The sequence below is a fragment of the Martes martes genome (genome assembly GCF_963455335.1).
Source record: "Martes martes genome assembly, chromosome: 12".
In the NCBI taxonomy this organism is placed as follows: domain Eukaryota; kingdom Metazoa; phylum Chordata; class Mammalia; order Carnivora; family Mustelidae; genus Martes; species Martes martes.
Genome location: NC_137900.1, coordinates 91553804 through 91577297, shown reverse-complemented (window position 1 = coordinate 91577297; position 23494 = coordinate 91553804). Strand labels below are relative to the sequence as shown.

Below are 23494 nucleotides of genomic sequence, written 5' to 3'. Positions count from 1 at the left end.
CACTCTCCTCCGCAGCACCCCCACCCCCATGCCTGCCTGAGCGCTGGCCTCAGCTGGGCAAGAGGAACAGCTGTCATTTCCATCCAGAGGGCTGAAGGGGGAGCTGGCTCTGTCCTCGGCTCGGGGCAACCCCGGCCAGAGGGAGCCCTGAGGGCAGGGCAGTCCAGAGCCTTCCAGGTGGCCAGCGGTGCCCAGGACAGGAGGTGCTGCTGCCAGCGGGGACCTCCACTTGACTTCAGTCATGGAGAGATGTTGAGGCTACAGGGAAGCAAAGTCCCATGCACATGGATGGATGGTGGAGGCAGAGGCCCTGGGCCACACTGCACATTCCTTGGGCAGGTGGCTTCCTGTGGACCAGAGACCACCCCGGTGGTTCTCCACTGGATCGCCCACAGCCCAGGGCATGCAGACTTGGATCTGGTCCTCCAGAAGCAGGCCCTGGCCTGTGCTGGGCCCATCTCTGCCTCCTTACCTAGCCCATCTCTGAACAAAAGCACCAGTGGGTGGTGAGCTGGTGAGTTGAGGGGTCCGGAGAGGAAGGGCCTGAGCAGGATGCTGTCGGGCCGTGCTGTGTGTTTCCGGCCCAGGAGCCTCCTTCCCAACACCTGCTCCGCTGGCCGGGCCTACCCCAGCCAAACCCCGGATGCCGGAGCGGGTGTTGCTTTTGCTTTGGTTTGTCCTGGAGGTGACCAGGCAGGCCAGGGCACAGGAGCCAAGGTTCAGCTGAGCCTGCGCTGCTCTGCTGGGGAAGCAGGGATCCTCTTGATTCCAAGCTGGGGGATAAGTGAGAGAAGACGGGAGGAGGGGGTCCGTGTCCAAAGAAGACCAGCCTTATCTTCGGTCTCGCAGTATGTGGAAATTCCCAAGATTTTTGTCCCTGGGCCCTGCCATCTAAAGTATTCCCTGCGATTTAGCTTCATAATCCTGCAGACGAGTTTGAATGATTTTCTCTGTGCCCACAGTCTTAGGTACATGCAGCAGGCGTGCTGCCCGTCTTTGTCCCCGGCCGGCAGCAGGCGTCACTAATCAGTCGTTCTTTGCTCTAGATTTGGTCCTGTACTGTGAGGCCTTCTTGACCACCTACAGGACCTTCATCACCCCGGAGGAGCTCATCAAGAAGCTGCAGTACAGATATCCTTCCCCGCGGCGCCCCCGCCCTGGCCCTGCGCCCCCGCCGGCGCAGAGCCTTTGGAGCCAGCCGGGAGAGAGAGGGCCTTGCTTGCCTGCTCCCCCACACCCTAGCTTTGGGGCCTCGGGCCAGGCTTTCTCTCGAAGTCCCCTTCCTTGTCTGAGTGCTGGGTGAGAGACGTGAGGTGCCGGGTCATGGGTGTGCTGACAGCAGCTGCGGTCACTAGGAAGTCCTGAAGAGGAGGCAGGAGCCGCTGACTCACCCCAGGAGAGAGCACGTGCACAGGCCCCTGCAGAGACCCGGGCCGCTGGCACCTGCAGCTTCTGAGCTGAGCCCCAGGCCACTGAGGGGACAGGTCCCAAGTGTGCGGGACTTAGGGGAGTCAAGACTCACATGAACAGCCTCGGGGGAAGGCACAGCCACTCTGCCTGGTGGCAGACCCCGCAGTGGACAGACCACGTCCAGACAGAATTGGCCCCTACCCCTCAGCCGTCTCTGGCTACCCCTTTCCAGGGTGACTCTGCAGTAGCGGTCGAGGAAGACCCCGGGGCCCTAGGACCCAGCGTCCTTGACTTTCTCTCAAACCTGCTCCTGCGGAGGCTCACCCGGCCCCGCCCCCTCCCCATGTCGTAGCCCACGACTGCCATCTGCCGGGCAGCTGCTGCTGCTCGGGCCAGGAAGTCCTGAGTCCTCCGGCTGCCTCCCTTCCTTTCCTGTGTGCCCTGAGGCTCTGCCTCTTGTCTCCCTCGCACCCTGTCGCTCCTTTCACTGTCCCCGTGCCCCAGCCCTAGAGGACCTGGTCCTTCGAGATGGAAGGAGACGGTCCTCGCTGCAGAAACATGTTCCCTCGAGCCTCACACGTTCACTTGCTCCCAAGCTTGGCTCAGCAAGTGACAGTAACTCACACTTGTTGAGAACTTCTAGTGTCGGGCAGGGTGCTAAGCCCATGCGCGTGGAGCCTCATTGAGCTATGAAACTACTTGCTTTTTTTATAAAACTTTTTTATAAAACTACTAGCATATTTCTTATGCCATTATGTTACTACTTATCACGTGACACAGGAAGCAGCCTTGGAGAGCCTAAGTGACCCACACGGCAGCTCCATGGGCGAGGGGCCACCCCGTGCCCCCACGCTCCTGAGCTCTGGTCCCGGCACCTGCCCTGAGTGGCTGCTGCAGGCATCCGTGGGGACGTCGCAGCACCGGGGTCCTGGGCACAGCTGCCTAGTGAGCCCTCTGCGGCAGGCTCTGGGATCAGCGCTGTGAGGCTCCTTCCTGAGCACTCATGGATCCCTGGAGAGCAACAAGGAAAGCCAGGGCAGGGCCTGGAGAGTCGATGGTGAACACGAGAGGATGGTGAGAGTCTGTGCTCCTCCAGGCAGAAACCATGACCTTGGGGAGGAACTGGAGGTGGTCGGGTCTGTAGCTGCTGAGGGGAAGGGGTGTCTGAAGCTACAGGGAGGACTGGGAGGGAGCTCCAGGCAAGAGTGCAGGACGCACCTGTGGGCCACGCACCCGCCCACCCAGTCCCACTGAGAGGGTGTTCAGGGCATGTGGACTCTGACCGCCTTTTACCACCTGAGGCCCAGCCGGGCAGCCTGCAGCATTTCAGTAAGTCCCACAGGAAGCTTGGGGGACCGGAGGAGACCTGACGGTAGGGTGGTGGGAGCTGTTGCACAGGCATAGCTCCTGGGGGCGGGGGCCTCGCTCCCAGGGCTCCTGCACGTAAGCGCCCTGTAAACGGCAGCTGGGACAAGGTAGCCCTCTCCTCCCCTCCCCCCAGCCCTGCCCGTGTGAGAATGGCTTTCCTTAACCCACACTCCACGTACGAGAAGTTCTCTCCCTTTGCCGACACATTCAAGAAGCGTGTCAGCAAGAACACGTTCTTCGTGCTGGTGCGGGTGGTGGACGAGCTCTGGTGAGTGCTTGTGCCCGGGAGGTGGCAGGGAGTCCGGCGGGCCTGGGGCACGCCAGGGTTTCCCAGCGGGGCTGTAGGCTTCCTTGCCGAGACCGGGACATCCTGTCCCGTTCCATCTGCTTCCCCCAAGCTGTGTGCCCACAGAGCCCCCCCACCCCCATGCGGCTCTGGGTCGGGCTTGTGCTTGCCCACCTGAGCAAGACTCTGGGGAAGAATGACCCAGCCACCCAGACCAGGCACAGGCCACACCGATCTCGTGGGCCCATCCTTTGCACGTGCAGCTTAGGCCCGGTCCCCGGCAGCCACAGGGTCAGCGGGCAGGGGCGGCCTCCTGCTCTCAGCTCCCGACACCACCCGCCCTGACTCAGCACTCACTTAACAAGCGCGTGTCCAGCTGCTCCCTCTCCTAGGTCCGGAGAGCCGGAGTGAAGGAAACCGCAGGCCCTGCCTTCAAGGCATTTCCATCCTGCAGGGAGAATGGCCTCCGCCCCGGATGGCACCGAGACTGACCACCGAGCACGGAAAGCGCCGTGTGGAGAGAGTGCAGGAGTGTCCTGCGGGCGGGGGGCCTCTTAGTGACTCACCACCCAGGGGACCAGGGGCTGCCTCAGGGGCTGGGCTGGAGTGGGACGGTCTCCCTGTCCCAGGCCCGCACGTGGGTGCTGGAGCTTGTCCCGCGCCAGCAAGCATTTGCTGAGAGTGTGGCCGTTCTGTGTCACCGGTGGGACCACTCCCAGTGCTTCTGAGGATCCGGGTAGCCGTCTCGACGCCTTTTCTTGCTCTCTTCCCTGAAGAGGTTTCTGAGCCCTGCCGGTCGCTGCCACGTGACCTTTGGGTATTCTGAGGTGGATTCTGGACGCGGTGGTGGCCATCCTCTTCCTGGGCCGTGACACAGGGCCCCTCACTGTGTGGCCCTTGGTCCTCTAGCCTTGTGGAGTTGACAGAAGAGATCTTGAAGCTGCTGATGGAGCTGGTCTTCCGCTTGGTGTGCAGCGGGGAGCTCAGCCTGGCCCGCGTGCTCCGGAAGAACATTCTGGACAAGGTGGACCAGAAGAAGCTGCTCAGGTGTGCCAACTCCGACCAGCCCCTGGCAGCCCGGGGCGTAGCCGCCAGGTAAGCCGCCAGCTGTCCTCTTCCGGCAGGAGTGGTGCCTGGTAGCCACCTCCCAGCCCTAGAGCCCCACGTCCTGGTTCTGCCCAGACCCTGCGACAGGAGGTCTTCTGGACAGTCCCGTGGCTTCCCCAGGGGCTGGGCTGCTTCTCCAGGGGGTCATGATGGGTGATTTTAAAAATTCCCCTTTTTAATCAGGAAGCGGGGGCGGGGCACTTACTGGGACAGGAGACAGGTGCATGCTTTTCTGCCGTGGTCGGCTCTTGTCTTCCCGGCACTGATGGGGCAGCTGTGCGTGCTCAACCGCCGCCGCCCCCACCCGCCCTCTGCGCCCTGCTGAACCTTCCTACGAAACTGCGGGCGACCTACTCCATTGCCGGTGGCCTGGCCAGCGAGCGTTTCAGCCTTCATCACTGTGGCACCGTCTGTCCCCACTGGGCCCCGGCGTGGGGTCCGGCCGAGTTCTCATGCAGCACAGTTGTCTGTGGGAGCCACGGGACCCACCCAGCAGAGGTGCCACGGTCCCCGGCAAGAGTGCGATCTGGTGCCTCCCTGCCGCCGGCCGGCGAGGGGACCAGGCTTGGGGCAGCTGCTCGCTCTGGCCGCCCAGCTGTGAGGCCGCAGGACAGCACCCAGTCAGCTCCTGTCATCCCTGTCCCCACTGCTCATCTCATGTCTCTGTCTTCTAGGCCGGGGACTTTGCATGACTTTCACAGCCATGAAATAGCCGAGCAGCTGACCCTGCTGGATGCTGAGCTCTTTTATAAAATAGAGGTATGCGGTGCAGCAGGGCTGGGGGCTGCGGAGAAGGCTGTCCCCTGCCCCGGGATGAGCAGCTGCTGCTGGTCCCTCAGCAGGAGAAACTCGCCAGGAACCCAGAGGGCTCTAGTTCCATCCAGTCTACTTCCTTTTTCAGATTCCTGAGGTTTTGCTTTGGGCAAAAGAGCAGAATGAGGAGAAGAGCCCGAACTTGACCCAGTTCACGGAGCACTTCAACAACATGTCCTACTGGTAAGAAGGGGCGGCTGTGCAAAGCCCTGGTTCTCTCTGGCAGCGCGTCTGGCCGGGTCCCCGTGCTCTCCCTCCCACGGGAGGAGGCGCCCTTTTCTTCCCAGCTCGTTCCGAGGCCCTGGGCATTACTTGGGAACTGCAGGCAGCGGAGAGCCCGCTGGCTGCGGCGGCGGCTGCGAGGAGTGCCAGGATCGATTGGTAATGTCTGCCGTAGGCGGTGGCAGGGACAGGGGTGTCTGCGGTGCCATTCCGTGCTGGTCACTGCCCAGCTCCGCACTGCCAGGCAGTTCAGGGCCAAGCCTCACATGGTGCTGCCTGAAGAGAACAGCAAAGGCGTGCGTTCTATTTATACTTTAATTTGGCCTGAATTCTTTTTTTTTTTTTTAAAGATTTTGTTTATTTGACAGACAGAGATCACAAGTAGGCAGTGAGGCAGGCAGAGAGACAGAGGGGGAAGCAGGCTTCCTGCTGAGCAGAGAGCCCGATGTGGGGCTCAATCCCAGGACCCTGGAATCATGACCTGAGCTGAAGGCAGAGGCTTTAAACCACTGAGCCACCCAGGTGCCCCTTGGCCTGAATTCTTAAAGCAAAATGAAGCCCAAAGATGTGCTTATGCTACGACATGTAACAGAACGGTTAGCTTTTCAAGACGTGGCCTGAAGGTGCCCCCAGCCTCTCAGAGCGGGGGTAGCTACGCCGCCAGCACTGCGCCCACTGCCAGAACATCTATGAATTGTTAAACGCGGCGAGGACTGCTTGTTGGAGGGGACTTGGGTCATGTCCCACTTTGCCAGCTTTGCTCCCCACCTCAGCAAGTGCTCCGCTCCCCGGCAATGTGAGCTGAGCCGTAGGAAGCCGCCCTGGGAGGCGGTGGTGTGTTGGCAGACGGATACTGCACACAGCCCTGAGCCCCACCTCTGCCATACCCCTCGGGGGCTTCCGAGGAGGAGGCACAGGGCCCCCCAGAGCCAGAGTCCTCAGGGTAGCACTGGGTCCAAAGACACAGCAGAGGCGCCTTGCTCCAAGTGCCTGGCAGTGGCTCCCCCGTGAAGCCACAGGGTCTCCAGGCCATGGTGAGGTCCTCGTGCGAGGCTGGGCTTGTGGTGGCCGCCGAGGTTCTCAAGGTACCCTCCTAACGCCATGCGCCCTCATCTCCTCCGCGAGTCCCAAGGTCACAGGAGGAGCATTTCCAGACCCAGGGGTGCTGGGGTCAGCGCTCGTCAGGAAAGTCTGCCTGGATGCTCCAAAGCGTCCATCAGCACGCGTGGCCCAAGGTCCCCGTCACACTGTGTGTGACCTCTCGGCCTGTCCCTGGGATGCTGTGAGCTCCTCGAGAGCAGAGATGGGGGGCCGTGCTTGGTGTCTCGGAAGCCCCGGGCATGCAGTGCAGGTGTCCACATCCCTCCCTCTCCACCAGGACCACCTAGGGGTCTGCAAGGAGACCAGTCAGCTCAGCCAGCTCCTCTGCCCTTTGGTCTTACAGGGTCCGGTCAATAATCATGTTACAAGAAAAAGCCCAGGACAGGGAGCGGCTGCTGTTGAAGTTCATCAAGATCATGAAGGTAGTGGTGGCTGTCGGCCCCGGAGTCGGCTCCTTCGTGCCCCGCCCAGGAGCTCTGGGCCTGCCTCACGGCCACCTCTCCCTCTCTCTGCAGCACTTACGGAAGCTGAACAACTTTAACTCCTACCTGGCCATCCTCTCGGCACTGGACTCGGCTCCCATCCGCAGGCTGGAGTGGCAGAAGCAGACCTCGGAGGTGAGTGGCTGGGAGGGAGGCCGGCCGGCCCCTGGCGAGCCAGCCATGGGGGGAGGCACTCAGGTGTCTGCTTGGCCGCCAGCCACCCCCCTGCCCCTTGGTTTGCTGTGGCTCATCTTTGGGTCCGGAGGGGCTGCGTGGTTGGTGCTGGGGTTGTCCCCTCACAGGGTCCTGCTGCTTGGCTGCAGGCCCGTACCTGGGTCCCCGCTTCACTGCTTCCTTCCTTCTGGAGGGGCTGCTCCAGGCTGCCAGCAGCACTCGTCCTTAGGGACATACTGTGAACAGGCCAGACCGATTGATTTCTTTAGGGTAATTGCCAAAAGGGCAAGGACAGGGCAGTGTGTCCCGTTCGGGGGGGGGGGGGGTGGTCAGGGAGGTCCCTGAGGAAGGGTCAGTCATACCAAGACCCAGACATGAAGAGTTTCCTGGGAAGGAAGGGAATTCCCAGGCAGAGGGGACAGAAGCGTGTAGAGACTGGCATGCTCAAGCCAGAGGCCAGCGTGGCCATGTCACTGGGGAGGGGACCTGCTCTGGACCATGAGGGCCTTGGGGAGGCCTGGTGAGGACCTTGATCCTTGTGTGGGGAGGCTCCTTGAGAAGAAAGGCAGAGCCCACAGGGGCTGGATGGCAGCTGGGCCACCCAGGTGTTATCTCAAGGGGTGACATTAAGGGACAGTTGTAACTCTGTGGTATGGAGAAGTGTGGGACCTTCACAGTGGCTGCCACAGAAACACCTAGGAGGTCCTGAGGAGGTGACACGTCAGGGTGCAAGGTAGCTAACAGCTAACAGGTGAAGGGGCGAGCGGGGTGCACGGGCCGGAAGCGCCCGCTGTGTGCAGGGGGGCGCTCAGGTCACCTGCTAAGCCTTGGCAGCTCTGTCTTGAGTGCAGCAAGGAGCCAAAGCAGGCTCGGAGCCGGGGATGGCACCGTTCCCGCTGTGCTCGAGAAGCCCCCTTGGGTTACAGTGCGGGGCGGCCCCCAGCAGGAGGCCCGGTGCCAGGCCCCGTACACGCCACGGGCAGTGGGGGCCTGGAGCCAGGGTTCTGCAGCGGGTACACGCAGGCCTGGGAGCCCGTTCCCACAGTAGGCCCGGTCTCCCTGTAGCCAAGGCAGGCGCCAGGGCTGGGCAGAGGCAGGGGGCCAGGGAGGAGGCTGGCACCGGGGTCCCAGCGTGGTCCCAGCCCTCACACACGGTCCCTCCCACCCAGGGCCTGGCTGAGTACTGCACACTGATCGACAGCTCATCCTCCTTCCGCGCCTACCGGGCTGCCCTCTCTGAGGTGGAGCCCCCGTGCATCCCCTACTTGTGAGTAGAGCCCCCGCAGCTTTGCCCCCCTGGCTGCTCCTGGGGGGGGGGGCATACGTGTAGAGAGAGAAACCCTCCCTTCAGGGTTTCCAGCTCAGACGTTAGACTTCTATTTTAATATTAAACTGTAACAAGGAGCGTGTTTTAAACGGAAAGGAAGGGTCCAATGAAAACGGCCCCGCTCTCCCATCTCCCAGTCCCACTGCTGTTGCCTTCCCGCGTCTGCCAGGAGCAGGCCTTCTCTTCCCGCATCCCCCAGGGCTCCTCAGACTCGGCTGCACCTTACAGTAGCCGGAGGGCTTTCCAGTCAGTCACCCAGGAGCCCTGAGAACGTTTCCCCACGTGTGAGCCACGGCACGGAGGAAATGGGGGATTTGGGGGAAACAGCCCTCGTCACATAAGCTGAAGGCAATAGTGGAAAAAGTCAAAGCTGGACCAGTTTGTCACCAGAGCCCTTACTAAGCGGGTAGACACGGGGAACCTCTATGAGGGGGCAGAAGACTCCGCAGTGGCCCCGGGTGGGGGCTGCCCCCCCAGAATGCTGCCGTGCTTTCCCCGGCGGGAGGCGGCTGGGCCCCGTTGCTTCACCTTCCTCTCGGGTGAGAAGCACCTGTTCACACACAGAATCTCCATGCCTCCATCCCCCCGGGCTTTGGGTTTGCTGTTTTTTTTCCTGTTCATGTATTAATTTTACAAGGCTCCGCCCACACCCGAGCTGGCTTTCCCAGGGACCCAGAGCTTCTAGGTCAGGAGTTCACACAGGAAGAGACCAACACAGGCCAGACATGCTCTCCGGAGCAGTGACCGGGCCTCTCCGTCCTCCCAGGGGGCTTATCCTGCAGGACCTCACCTTTGTTCACTTGGGCAACCCAGACTATATTGACGGGAAGGTGAATTTTTCCAAACGGTGGCAGCAGTTCAACATTCTGGACAGCATGCGGTGCTTCCAGCAGGCGTGAGTACCGGGGTGCTCGCGCCTGGCCCCCCAAGGCGCGAGGGGGGCGGGGATGAAGGAACACCGGGGTCTGCACCGAGGTGGTGGCCCGCCCCGCATCCAGGGAGACTGCAGCACGGGGGCCCGAGGAACGGGGGCTCCCGCCACCAGCCCTCCACCTGTGGGGTGCTCGGGTGCTGGGACCATGCACGCGGCCCCTCCGGGAGGCCATCGGGCTGCTGGCCCCACGCCGGCCCTGACTGGAGGCCCCCCACAGGCACTATGATATCCGAAGAAATGACGACATCATAAACTTCTTCAATGACTTCAGCGACCACTTGGCGGAGGAGGCCCTGTGGGAACTCTCTCTGAAAATCAAACCTAGGAACATCACGAGGAGAAAAACAGACCGGGAGGAGAAGACCTAGGAGCAGGTGCCGTGAGCGAGGAGAGCGCTCGAGAGAGGCTCTGAGGGCTGCCGAGACCGGGAGGGACTTGGGACCCGGCCCCGGGCAGGCTGCACGTGTCCCGGCCCCGGGGCTCAGCCAGCCCTGTGCTGTGCCGGGCAGGAGCCCCACGGGAGCGGACGCCAGGCCCACCGCGGGGCCAGCAGGCAGGTCTCGTTCCCGATTTGTGAGCCCGCGGTCTGGCTTTGGTTCTGGTTTCTGCTTTCACTTCCGTTTCCTCACCCCCTCCCCACCCCTCCCTGGGAGCAGCGCAGGGAGAGCGGCAGAGCGAGGCACACTGGGACTCTCTTCACCCCTCCCTTAAGTTTCGGGTCCTGACTCTGCTGCAGTGACAAATGAGTGGACGCTGAGAGGTGGGGGGGGCTGTACCCGGGACTTTCGGTCGCGTCGGCAGAAAGCAGAGGAGACCCGGGGGCTCCTTTTACTTTCCTTGCTCTGCTTCTTCAACGCGAGATGCTGTGAGCTTTTGACGTGGCCCAGAAAGGTTCACCAGGTGGCCTTTCAGGAGCGCTGGGGCTGGGGCTCCCGTCCAGGACTGGCCCTCAGAACCGTCCTCTTCCCGTCCCTTCAGCTCCCGACCACCTGGCACCTGGGGGGGCTGGGAAGACGACGGAGCAAGGGAGGCGGCGGTTTAGCTGAGCGCGGCGGCCGGGAAGTCCTCCTGGTGAATGAAGTTGGAGAGTGCAGGGGCGTTTCTGTCCTGGGGACAGTCAAGGCCCCTCCTCTGTCGCTTGCTGTGTGCCTTAAACTCCATCTCCTGTCCCCTGGCCCCCGGGGGCTCCCCTCCTACCTTGCTCCATCCCGGTGGGGCCAAGGGGTGCCTCTCCGACCTCTCCCCTGGTGCGCAGCGAGCTCTGCCCGGGTTAGGACGGGGCGCCCCTGAGCAGGCGGGGGCTGCCACGGCTCTGGAGGTACCCCTGCCCTGGGGCCCACTGGCTCTCCCCATCTTCCTGGTTGGAAACCGCGCTCGCTGGTGAGGTGGACTGTCGGAGGCAGGTTCACAGGGCGGTCCCCGCACACAGAGGGGCCGCTGTCCCCCTGCCCCTTGGGTCCTGGTTGGTTGACTGAGCGCTTGCTTCTCCCCGGGCTTGGAGAAGGCGCCTCCAAGGCTTCTCCTGGCCTTTACTTGGTCAAGCAAATGCCAGGGTCGAACTTCTTCAACAACCGTGTCACTTTGAGTCTTTCCTGGGTTCTGAGCAGCTTTCTCCGCTCTTGTTTTGGGGTCCTGGACCTAGAGGGGAGAACGTGTGAAACGCCAGTGGCGCCCCCTCGGGCAATGGTCTGGCTGCCGCGGGCCGAACGTGTCACTTTCTTATTTAAAGTGTGTGGTCGCTGTTCTTCAGCAGTGCGGGGGCGGGAGTCCCCTCACTGAGGTCTCGTCCTCCCCCTTCCCATCTGGCCCCGGCCTGGCCCAGCACTGCCAGAGGCTGCTGCGTGCGGGGGGCTGCTGCGGCCCAAATACTCGTGCCGGGTCTCCACCTCACACGCCCGTCCGCGGATGGGGATGGGGGCTTTACCTTCTGTCCCCTCCCCTCGGGGACCCCTGCCAGGCGGAGGGAGGCAGCGTGGGGGACGGGGGTCCCTGCGTGAGGACCGCAGGGCCGTGTGCATTTAACTTATTGGCTGGCAGGCTTCCCACCCTGTGCCAGCCACACATCCGGGCTCTGATCCGTCTTGGGGACCAGGACCCGGTTTCCCTGCGGCGGGGGCTGGAGCCAGGGAAGGGCGGCCGCACGCCAGGTCAGAAGGAACCCAACCTTTCAGAAGCGCCTCCCTCTCCCCCCACCCCACGCCTCCCCCGTTACATTGTAATATATATGTATCCCCACTAACCTGGCTGATGGTGGTATCTTCCTGCAGACATTTCAAACCTGTAACTTTTATACGAAAGGAGAATAAACACGGATGAAAGCTGCGTCCCCGTGACCGTTCGAGCTGCCCCCACGGGTGGGGCTTCTGCCCTTTGGGGAGGGGGGGACAGAGGCCACCAGCCCATCTGGAATTTTCCCTCTTCGGTCTTGTGCCCCGCAAGTGGATTAGTGCACAAGTCCCATACTGCCCCCCAGCCTGCTGGTCAAAACTGAAATTTCTAGGATGGAATTCTGGGGGCACAGAGGTACCTGGAGCTACTTTCCGAAACCCCTAAAGCAGGGTCTTTGAAGGCGCGCCTTCTGCACGATTCTGTGTCCCGCCCGCCCTGAGGCAGCATGCACAGGCTTGGAAACAGCCCCACACATTCCAGTTTCTGTGCTCTGACGGGGCTACATCTCCTGCTACGCTGAGCCCTTGGACTTCACCCCAGCCTGTGTGTCACCCCCAGCATCTGAGAGAGAGGCGGTCAGCTGCTGAGTCCTCTACTAGCCGCCAGTACCAAGAACCAGCTTGGGCTGGCCCCTCTCCCTGCAGGTGACCAGGAGGTCACAGGCCGGGTGCAGACATCTGTGCTGAGCCTGCCACCCAGAACCGCAGGGCACGCCGCTACCCTCAGCCTGGAGCAGCACCTGGGTCCCACTGCCACCCCCACATGGCACAAGGAACCTGTGTGCTTAACCCAGCAGCTCAGGAGGTGCAGAGGACCTGAGAACGACACCTCCCTACCCCCCACCCCACGTTCAGACCTCAGATCCGTGTCCGGCCCTGGGAGGGGTGCAGTAGCTCCGCACAGCTCCCTCCAGCGGCATGAGAGGCAGACCCCGCACATTCACAGAAACCACCCCTCCTTCATCAGTTCGTCTTACTCACTAGGGGTGCACGACTTAGGAACCCAGTCAGGCAGGGCGTGGGTCATTCTTGTCCCGCATTTGCTGGGGATGCCCTAGAGGAACTTCACCCTTGGCTAAGATGGGCTCTGGTCCTGGTTCTGCAGTGAGAGGCCACGTGACCTTAGGTAAGTGGCCCCCGCTCTGCTGCCCAGGTTTCCCAGCTGGGCTGGGGTGGTAACAGCTTTTACCTCCCAGGTCTGTGAAGGCACAGTGAGTTAATACTTGGAATGGGGTCTGGCAAGATCACTTCTCCGCACATACACAGAGCTATGGGTCCCAAGCACTCCGCAGACCCCTTTCCTTCATTCACCCTCTTAATTAAATAATGCCCCCCCAAGCGAACCATGACAGCCGTGGTAAATGCCACATGAGGAGGTGCCTGACCTCCACTCACAGACCTCCGGTCCACACAGGCTCACCAGCAATTCGTGCCGAACAAGTCGCTTTAGTCTTACGCACACGCGCCTGAGAACAAAAGGGGGAAACACCTCTCAACTCGTCGAGTAGAACATAGTCTTGACATCAACCCCAGACAACCGTCCAAGAAAATTACAGGCAAATACTTGCACAAAACTTCTAAAATAATCTTAGCAACCCCAAGCCAGGAGCATATAGAAGTCCATACCCCCTGACCACGCTGGGCTTACCCTTAAATGTAAGGATGGAATGTCAGTGAGCTGGCGACCATTCCAGACCTTCATCCTCCATAGCTTATCCGGGTGCCCCCACCTGGTGCACCTCTGCTTCCTGGGCACCAGGGAGACTCCTTCCCAGCCCCCTGCAGGGAGGTCCATGAGACCCAAGGGGCCAGACACACATCACTTGGGCCTGGGAACTCAGCATGGGTGCCCCCTTCATGCTCACTCTTTCCCCACCCTGACACACTTCGAGTCCAGATGCTGAGACGGCAGAGCTCTGAATGGAGGGAACCAGACAGGGACCACCCCCACCGTCCCCCACTCGACTTCACGTAAGAAATGACCCTGTGTGAGCTAACCCACCGAGAGATTGCAGGGTTTATAAACGTTCACAACGTGGCCTAGCTGCTCCTGAGTGTACCATACTAACAAACTGAAGGAACAATACCATATAATCACCTCGGCAGTCAGAAAGGCCTTTGTTAGAAATGCGACACCCATAATTTTCATTTAAAACGCTCAGAAATCAAAAACTTCCTTAATTGATAAAAATCACCTTCCAGAAATCCTGTGCAAACGTTATACTTAATGTTAAAATACTCAGAGCATTTCCATTAAAATCAGAACACGTTAAGGACCCTGCTGTCACTTTGTCCATCGCTCTATTGGAGGTTGTAGCCAACATGGCAGGAAAAGGCAAAAACGAGATTACTAAGGAAAGCTACCGGGCTGGCTGGCTGGCTCGGACAGTAGAGCATGCAACTCTTCATCTCATGGTCTTGACTCAAGCCCCATGTTGGGCATAGAGCCTACTTTAAAAAAAAAAAAAATGAAATTTAGGGGCACCTGGGTGGCTCAGTTAAGCATTCAGCTGTTGATTTCAGCTCAGGTCATGATCTCAGGGTCATGAGACTTGAGTCCTTCATTGGGCTCCACACTGGGCATGGAGCCTGCTTGGGATTCTCTCTCTCTGCCTGCCCCCCCCCACTTGTGCACTGTCTCTCTAAAAAATAATAATAAAAAAGGAATCCTTGAAGGTAGGTAGCTGTGCAGTCAGGGAAAATAAAATTGAATATGTTCCAATATACAACCAGCAACTAAAAACCAATTCTTGAAGGCTCTCACTTACACTGGCATCATAAGCCTTAAGTGAAACCATTAACCTCCGAAAAAGAGGATGTAGCAATTGTAAATACTTTTGTACCAACACAGGAACACCTTTATACACAGCAAATATTAGTAGACCTAGAGGGGGAAAGGACAGCAGTAGAATAATAAAGGATTTAAGTGTGCTGCTCACATCAGTGGACAGGTTATCCAAACAGAAAATCAATAAGGAACCGTCTGCCTTAAAGGACACATTAGACTAGATGGACTTGATGGAACATTCCATCCAAAAGCAACAGAATACACATCCCCAAACACACATGGAGCCTCCGCCATGGAACATACATGTCAGGCCACAAAACAAGTCTTAATGAATTTAAGAAGTCTGACATCATATGAAGCATCTTTCCTAACCAGAATGACATAAACCAGAAATCAGTTACAAAAAGAAAACTGGAAAAGCGTCATGTGGAGAGTGAGCAACATGCAGCTGAGCAACCAGTGGGTCAAAGGAGACATCAGAATTCCTTGAACAGGGCGCCTGGGTGGCTCAGTCAGCTGAGCGACTGCCTTTGGCTCAGGTCGTGATCCTGGAGTCCCAGGATCTAGTCCCTCATCTGGCTCCCTGCTCAGCAGGGCATCTGCTTCTCCCTCTGACCTGCCCCCCCTCTCACGCACTCTCTGTCTCTCATTCTCTCTCTCTCTCAAATAAAATCTTAAAGAAAATGCCTTGAACAGGGCTCCTGGGTGGCTCAGTCGGTTAAGTGTCTGCCTTTGGCTCCAGTCATGATCCTGGAGGAGTCCCAGGATCGAGTCCTGTGCTGGGCTCCCTGCTCAGTGGGGAGCCTGCTTCTTCCTCTGACCCTCCAACCCCATGCTCTCTCTCTTATTCTCTCAAATAAATAAAATCTTAAAAAAAAAAAAAACTTGAACAAATGAAAATGAAAACAACGTACCAAACGTACAGGGTGCTGTAAAAGCAGTTCTAAGGGGGGAAGGTGATAGGAAAAAAGTAAGATAAACAACCTGATTTGTGAACAGCCTCAACAACTGGGAAAAGAACAAATGAAGCCCAAAGCTAGGAGAAGGAAGGAAATAACAAAGATGGGAAATAGAGACTAAAAAGAAACAAAATTAACAAATCTGTAGCTAGACTCCCCAAGAGACTACTCAGAAATGAAAATGATGTTACAACTAAAAAGGGGAGAGGAGGGGCACCTGGCTGGCTCAGTCAGTAGAGCGTGAGACTTTTGATCTCAGGGTCATGAGTTCAAGCCCCACATTGGGCTTAGAGCTTACTTAAAAAGATAAAAATTGATGTTCCAACAGATACCACAGAAAGATAAAGAATCATAAAGAGACTACTATGAACAATTACGTAACAATGACCGGGCAGCCTAGAAGAGATCAACAAAGTCCTAGAAACATACAAGACAGAATTGTGAAAATACAACAAAACCGAACAGACCAGTGAGTGGAGGAGACGGAGTCTGTCCATCAGGAACCTCCCAACAAACCAAAGTTCAGAAGCATGTGGCCTCGCTGGTGAATTCTACCGAACATCTGAGAACAAACAGCCGTCCTCCTCCAACACTTCCACAAACAGAAGCAGAGGGAACATGTCCACACTCTGCTGACGAGGCCAGCGTCCCCCTGATAGCAAAACCAGACGAGGATGCCACAGAAGAGAAAAATCACAGGCCGGGGCACCTGGGTGGCTCAGTCGGTTACGTGTCTGCCTTCAGCCCAGGCCGTGATCCCAGAGTCCTGGGATCAAGCCCCACATTGGGCTCCCAGCTCAGCAGGGAGCCTGCTTCCTCTGCCTCCTGCTCCCTGGCTTGTGTGTGCTCACTCTGTCAAATAAATAAAATCTTAAGAAAAAAGAAAATCGCAGGCCAACAACCTTGATTGACACAAATGCAAGCATCCTCAGTAAATGAGAGCAAACCAAATTCAACAATACATTAAAAGGATCACGCGCATGATGACCCAAGTGGAATGGAATCCCGGGATGGTTCAACGTATACAAGAATCAATGTGATCCACTCACTACGCTAACAAAAGGAAGGAAGAAAGTCATAGGATCAACCCAATAGATGCAGAAAAAGTGACAGAAGTCAACATCCATTTATGATTAAAACTCAACAAAGTGGGTGTAGAGGGAACACACCTCGGTATAAGAAAGGCCACCAAATCGGACAAGTCCCCACCTGGCAGCATTCTCACTGGTGAAAAGCTGAGAGTCTTCCCTCCAAGCTCAGGAACAAGCCAAGGATACCCACTCTCGCCACGTTTATTCAACTTAGTGCCAAAGTCCTAGCCACAGCAATTAGGCAACAAAAAGAAGCAGAAAGCATCCGCATTGAAAAGGAAGAAGTACAACTCATTATTTGCAGATGGCATGATATTATATACAGAAAGCCCTAAAAGTTCTGCCAAAAAAACTTGAAGCTAATGAATGAGTTCAGTGAAGTTGCAGGACACAAAATCAACACACAAAAAATCCATTGCATTTCTAGTCACTAATAATGAACTATCAGAAAGAGACATTAATAACACATTTACAATTGCATCAAAAAGAAAATACCTAGGATTAAATTATCCAAGAAGGTGAAACATGTACTCTGAAAATGAGATACTAATAAATTGAAGACACAAATAAATGGAAAGCTACTCCATGCTCGTGGGTAAGAAGAACACTGTTAAAATGTCCATTCTAGGGGCTCTTGGGTGGCTCAGTTGGTTAGGCGTCTGCTTTCGGCTCAGGTCATGATCCCAGCATCCTGGGATCGAGCCCCACATTGGGCTCCCTGCTCAGCGGGAGCCCGCTTCTCCCTCTCCCACTCCCCCTGCTTGTGGTCCCTCTCTCGCTGTGTCTCTGTCAAATAAATAAAATCATTCTTTAAAGATGTCCATTCTACCCAAAGCAGTGCACAGATTGAGTGCAATCGCTATCAAAATCCTAATGGCATTTTCCACAGAAATACAGGGATCCTAATATTTGTACGGAACCACAAACTCTTGTTTAAATAGCCAAAACAATCTTGAGAAAGAACAAAGCATCACACTCCCTGATTTCATACTATATCTCAAAAAGACTGTAATTAAACACACACACACACACACACACACACACACACACAGAAATCAATGAAACAGAGAGCCCAGAAATAAACCCATGAATATATGGCTGATTAATTTATAGCAGAGGAGCCAAGACAGACAATGGAGAAAGGAGAGTCTTTCATTAATAGTGCTGGGAAGGCTGAACAGCCACATGCAAAGGAATGAAACTGGATGTGGGCTCCTGGGTGGCTAAGTCAGCTAAGTGTCCAACTCTTTCTCTCCAGTCAGATCTTGAATCTCAGGGTCATGAGTTCAAGCCCCACATTGGGCTCCACACTGGGTGTGGAGGCTACGTAAGGAAAAAATGGAACTGGACCCTTTCTTACACTATACACAAAAACTAACTCAAAATAGAGTAAAGACTTGAATTTAAGACCTGAAACCATAAAGCTGCTAGGGGAAAATATAGGCAGAAAGCTCCCTGACATCAGTCTTGGCAATGATTTTTTGGATTTAACACCAAAAGCAACAAGAGTAAAAATAAGCAAGCGGGACTACATCAAACTAAAAAGCTTCTATAGGAAAAGAAACCATCAACAAAATGAAAAGCCACCGTACTCCATGTAAGAATATATTTGCAAATCGTACCTAATGCAGGGCTAATATCCAAACTACACGAAGGACTTCTATAGCTTCATGGCAAAAACCGATGTAATGGGGGCACCTGGGTAGCTAAGTAAGTTCAGCACCTGCCTTCATCAGGTCATGATAAATAAATAATTTTTAATTCTTTTTAAAAAATTAATAAACCAGGGGTGCCTGGGCGGCTCAGTCGGTGAAGCGGCTGCCTTCAGCTCAGGTCATGATCCCAGGGTCGTGGGATCGAGCCCCGCATCGGGCTCCCTGCTCAGCGGGGAGCCTTCTTCCCTTCCTCTCTCTCTGCCTGCCTCTCTGCCTACTTGTGATCTCTGTCAAATAAATAAAATATTTTAAAAAATCAGTTGCCCTATAAATTTCTTAAAAAAAAAAAAAAGAGTCAGATACTTAACTGACTGAGCCACCCAGGTGCCCCCAAACACATTTTTTTTTAAGATTTACTTATCTGAGGGGCGCCTGGGTGGCTCAGTGGGTTAAGCCTCAGCCTTCGGCTCAGGTCATGATCTCAGGGTCCTGGGACAGAGCCCCGCATCGGGCTCCCTGCTCGGGGGGAGCCTGCTTCCCCCTCCCTCTGCCTACTTGTGATCTCTCTCTCTGTGTCAAATGAATAAATTTTTCAAAAGAATAAGATTTACTTACTTGAGAAAGAGAGAGAGCATGTGTGTGCAAGTGGAGGGATGCAGAGGGAGAGCATCTTCAAGCGAGTCCCCACTGAGCATCCGACCAAGACTTGGACGGCTCAACCTGAGCCATCCAGATGCACCAGACACGTTTTTTTGTTGCTCCTGGGTGGCTCAGTCAGTTACGTGTCCCACTTTTGGTTTTGCTCATGTCATGCTCTCACAGCCATGGGATCGAGCCCCGAGTTGGGCTCCCCACTCAGTGCGGAGTCTGCTTCACAGTCTTTCCCCCTCTCTGCCCCTCCCTACTTGTACACACCCACTCTCTCTAAAATAAATAAATACAATCTTTAAATAAGTAAACAAACAAACCACATTAAACAGGGGCACCTGGCTGACTCCATTAGTGCAGCATATGACTCTTGCTCTTGGGGTTGTGAGTTCAAGCCCCACGCTGGGTGGACAGTAGACTTTAAAAACATCTTTAAAAAAACCAAAAACCGGGACGCCTGGGTGGCTCAGTTGGTTAAGCAGCTGCCTTCGGCTCAGGTCATGTTCCCAGCGTCCTGGGATCGAGTCCCACATCGGGCTCCTTGCTCGGCGGGGAGCCTGCTTCTCCCTCTGCCTCTGCCTACCACTCTGCCTGTGCTCGCTCGCACTCTCTCTCTCTCTAATAAATAAATTTAAAAAAAAAAACCAAAAACCAAAAACTAAATGGCCTGAATTCTCCAGTTGAAAGACAGCCATCAGACTTTTTTTTTTTTATGTTAACATAATGTATTTATCTAAAATGTAATGGTAGGGGCACCTGGGGAGCTCAGTCGTTAGGTGTCTGCCTTCAGGTCAGGTCAGGTCAGGTCATGATCCCAGGGTCCTGGGGTCAAGCCCCGCATCAGGCTCCCTGCTCAGTGGGGAGTCTGCTTCTCCCTCTCCCACTCCCCCTGCTTGTGTTCCCTCTCTGGCTGTGTCTCTCTCTGTGGAATAAATAAAACGTAACGGTACAGAAACGTTGAAAGTAAAAATTGGAAAGATACACCCCACAAATACAGCCCCCCCAAAAGTTAGCATAGCTGTTATTAATACCAGAAGTAGCCTTTACGGCAAAAGGTATTACTAGAGTTATAAAGATATACTTGATAATATATGAAGTATATTCAACCCTAATCCTCCATGCAACTCATTACACGGTCTCAAAATATCTAAAGCAAAAGCCAACAGAACCCTGAGAGCGACCAGAGAAATGTGATCCTAGTGGGAGGTTTCAGCACCTTTCTCCCAGGGACGCGTAAGGAAGGACTACGGTTTTACACGACACTTCCCGAAACAAGAAGAAAATGAGAAGCATGTCCGAACTCTCAGAACGAGGCCAGCAAAACTCTTGATATCAAAACCATAGCAAGAATGAAATCACAGTCCGTCTTGCTCATGGACACAGACGCGAAACTCCTACACAGACCACAGACTGAATCTGGTGACACGCAGAAAGGATAATACATCGTATCAAGATGGGCTTATTCTAGAAGTGAGAAGCTGCTCTAACATTTGAAAATCAATGCCAATTCATAACATTAACAAAATAAATCGTAATTTTCTCAGAGGATACATGAAAGTAATTTAGTAAAATGCAACGTCCATGCACATTTTTTTTTTAACTCTTAGGAAACTAGGAATTGAAGGGTACTTCCTTAATCTGAAAAAGCTTATCTATGATTTTTAAAAGGCAGAATGTTGAAAGCCTGCCTTTTGAGACAAGGAGAAAGGTAAGGTAATGGGGCGCCTGGGTGACTCAGTCAATTAAGCCTCTGCCTTCAGCTCAGGTCCTGATCCCAGGGTCGTGGGATCCGGCCCCGCGTCGGGCTCCCTGCTCAGCGGGAAGCCTGCTTCTCCCTCTCCCACTCCCCCTGCTGTGTTCCCTCTCTCGCTGTCTGTCAAATAAATAAATAAATAATCTTAAGAAAGGTAAGGTAAGACTGCCATTGTCAGGACCTCTTCCCAGGATTGTTCTAGAGGTCCAGGCCAGTGCAGGAGGGCAAACACACACACGCACAGAGGGGTAAGTCTTGGGAAGGGAGACAACTCATTACACAGATAATAGTGTATAAACAGAAAATTCAACAGAACCTACAGATAAATTATCAGAATAAGTGAATTTAGAACGCTTGCTGGATACAAAGTCAACAATCAAGAATTAATTGTATTTCTGTATACTAGCAAGTAACAAAAATATTAAAATGATATTCACAGTAGCATCAAAGCAAATATTCAGGGACACTAAAATATACACAATATTTCTGCACAGAAACCTATAAGATCAAGGGGGAAATGTTTTAAACACCTAAACAGGGGCACCTGGGTGGTTCAGTCATTAAGCATCTGCCTTTGGCTTGGGTCATGACCCCAGGGTCCTGGGATCGAGCCCCGCGTTGGGCTCCTGCTCAGCGGGGAGTCTGCTGCTCCCTCTCCCTGCTGCTTCCTCTACTCGTGGTCTATCTCTGTCAAATAAATAAAATCTTAAAGAAAAAAAAAACCCACCTAAACAAATAGGAGATTTTCCCTTTTTGTTGGAAAAGTTAGCACTGTAAAGATATCAACTGCTCCCAAATTAATCCATAGATTTAAAGCAATCTTAGTCACAACCCCAATCTTGATTTTGGTGAAAATTGACAAGTTAATTCTAAAGTTCATTAAAAATACAAACGATTTTAAAGATTTATTTATTTACTTATTTGCCAGAGAGAGAGAGAGGGAGAGAAGGAACACAAGCAGGGGGGGTCAGAGAGGGGAAGCAGGCTCCCCGCCGAGCAGAGAGCCTGATGCGGGGCTGGATCCCAGGACTCTGGGATCATGACCTGAGCCAAAGGCAGAGGCTTAACGACTGAGCCCCCCAGGCACGCAATACAAATGATTTTAAATGGCCGAGCCCCTTAAAGATGGTGGGAGGGCGTGATGTTCCCAACTTTAAGACTTAGCCGCCCACCGCAGTCACGAAGTGTGACACAGAACAAAGCCAGACAGACACGGCCCTCTGGGGTCTACTCTGGGGGGCTGACAGGTCCGGATGTGCAAATACGCCACCAGTAAACCCAGAGCTAGAGGACAAGAGAAGAGAATAGCTTCATGACCTTGGAATAGGGGAATTTTCTTAAGCCACAAGAAGCATTATCCATGAAGGAAAAGATACATTTGTGCATCTCACAACCGAGAACTTGCTTCCATCAGGTGACCGCGCAGAGAACACATCAGGAGCCGCTTCCCTCCGTCCTCAGCGGCGGATGCAGGTGGCGCCAGGCGCAGGCTCACTACCAGCCGCGCCGCGACTTAGAGACGTCCCGGGCTTCAGGACAGGGGACAGCCGCCGCCCCCTCCGCTGCTGGGGGGCTGCAAAATGACAGCCCGCTGGGGGTGCGGGCTGGCAGCATCTCCTTGCACGTTTCAGCGGACCCCCCCCCCCGGTCCGCAGGAAAGCCTCTCCTCACCACGCTCAGGGTGAACCCCTCTACGCCAGGCGACCGCGACCTCTCTGCGGTCACGCGCCGAACCCACTCCTCCTCGGTTCCACACATTTGGGACTCGCCCAGCGCCCTCCCTCGCGGCGCTCTGGTGACTAAACGGTCTGAAAAAGGTCTCCCAGGCCGGACTGGAAGCTTCAGGAAAACAGACTCCTCCCTCCCCGCTGCAGACCCTAAAACTGGAGCTGCCCGGTCAAAGGCGCGCACCTTTCCGGTTCCTTCAGGGACACAACGCACGAGCCCTTCTGTTCAAAAGCGCAGCGACGGACCGCGCAAGCCCTCCTGGCCCGCCCTCTCCTTGGGCAGCTGCTGTCAGCCGCTGAGAAGGTACCCTTCTAGACTGTTCTTTGCACGTACACGCATGTGAGTGCGTGGTGCATGTATTCTGCAGGGAGGCCACAAACACCAGGACAGCACACACCAGCAGTGAGAGTCCGAGTTGGGTCCCTCGCCAGCTCCGGGCGTATCCCGTCCTGTCTTCCCCAGTCTGACGGCAGAAGCCACCTCGTGGTCCAGATCCGTACTCGCCGGACACGCAGTCCTCCGCGTGGCTTTCCAGGTGTAAGCAGACTCCCCTCGCGCCCGGCACCCCGACCTACAGACCTCCCCCACCTTCCTCTGTTGCCAGTGGAGGGCTGTTTTACACATAGGTCTTTAACCCATGTCGGAGTTATTTTTGCATATAATTATATTTTTTCCAACTAGATAACCAACTCTGTATTATGAGCCTTCCTTGACTCTCCCAATATTAAAAAAAAAAATGCCATTTTGATCAGATTTTAACACAGATATACGCACTCGGAATGTCTTCTGGGCTTCCTATTATTTTTCAATGACCCATCTCTGTGGCAAAGCCATGCCGTCCCGATTTTTTTAAAGATTTTATTTATTTATTTGAGAGAGAGAGGACAAGTGGTGGGAGAGGGAGGGTGGTGCAGAGGGAGAGGGAGAAGCAGGCTCCCCACTGTGCAGGGAGCCTGACTTGGGGCTCGATCCCAGGACCCCAGGATCATGACCTGAGCCAAAGGCAGAGGATTAACAAGCTGAGCCCCCCAGGCTCCCCATGCGGTCCTGATTACAGTAGCTCCCGGGGCAGCTGCAGGCTGTGAGCAGCGCACAGTGAGTGCACAGCTGATTTCACTCGATCGGTCTTTCTTGTATAGCTCAGTGGGGTGGGGGGGGGGACTTCCTCCTCGCAGTGCAGATGGGTTTTTATCTTGAGTCACAGACCCCTTTGAGAATCTGGACACCTTCCCAGGAAAACACCATGAATGGCTTTTCCTCTCTGCCGGCTGGGAAGCTCTGGGCTGTGCTTAAGCCCATGGTGAGGGCCTGCTCCCTGCTCTCTCAAAACCTTTGGCTGTGGGAGACCCTACAAAAGACCCCACCGTCCGTACGCAGCCGGTCCAGGCTCTGTGCTGAACACCCATGGGGTCTCCACGAGCCTGCCCACCATTCCAGGGACAGCGTGTACCGCCGCCACCCCATTCTACAGATGGGGAAA

General features: G+C 55.4%; 1 protein-coding gene across 1 annotated transcript in view; it reads left to right on the top strand.

Moving 5' to 3' along the window:
• Positions 1-11548, top strand: part of RAPGEF1 (Rap guanine nucleotide exchange factor 1) — a 136249-nt gene extending 124701 nt beyond the window's left edge. Inside the window, exons 15-25 of the mRNA XM_080820249.1 lie at positions 1047-1177; positions 1643-1758; positions 2912-3046; positions 3974-4159; positions 4846-4930; positions 5073-5167; positions 6651-6729; positions 6823-6924; positions 8133-8230; positions 9057-9185; positions 9442-11548. Of these exons, the coding sequence (XP_080676375.1) occupies positions 1047-1177; positions 1643-1758; positions 2912-3046; positions 3974-4159; positions 4846-4930; positions 5073-5167; positions 6651-6729; positions 6823-6924; positions 8133-8230; positions 9057-9185; positions 9442-9592 (1307 nt within the window). The 3' untranslated portion in view covers positions 9593-11548. The remainder of the gene's footprint in view (positions 1-1046; positions 1178-1642; positions 1759-2911; positions 3047-3973; positions 4160-4845; positions 4931-5072; positions 5168-6650; positions 6730-6822; positions 6925-8132; positions 8231-9056; positions 9186-9441) is intronic.
• Positions 11549-23494: the final 11946 nt, after the last annotated feature.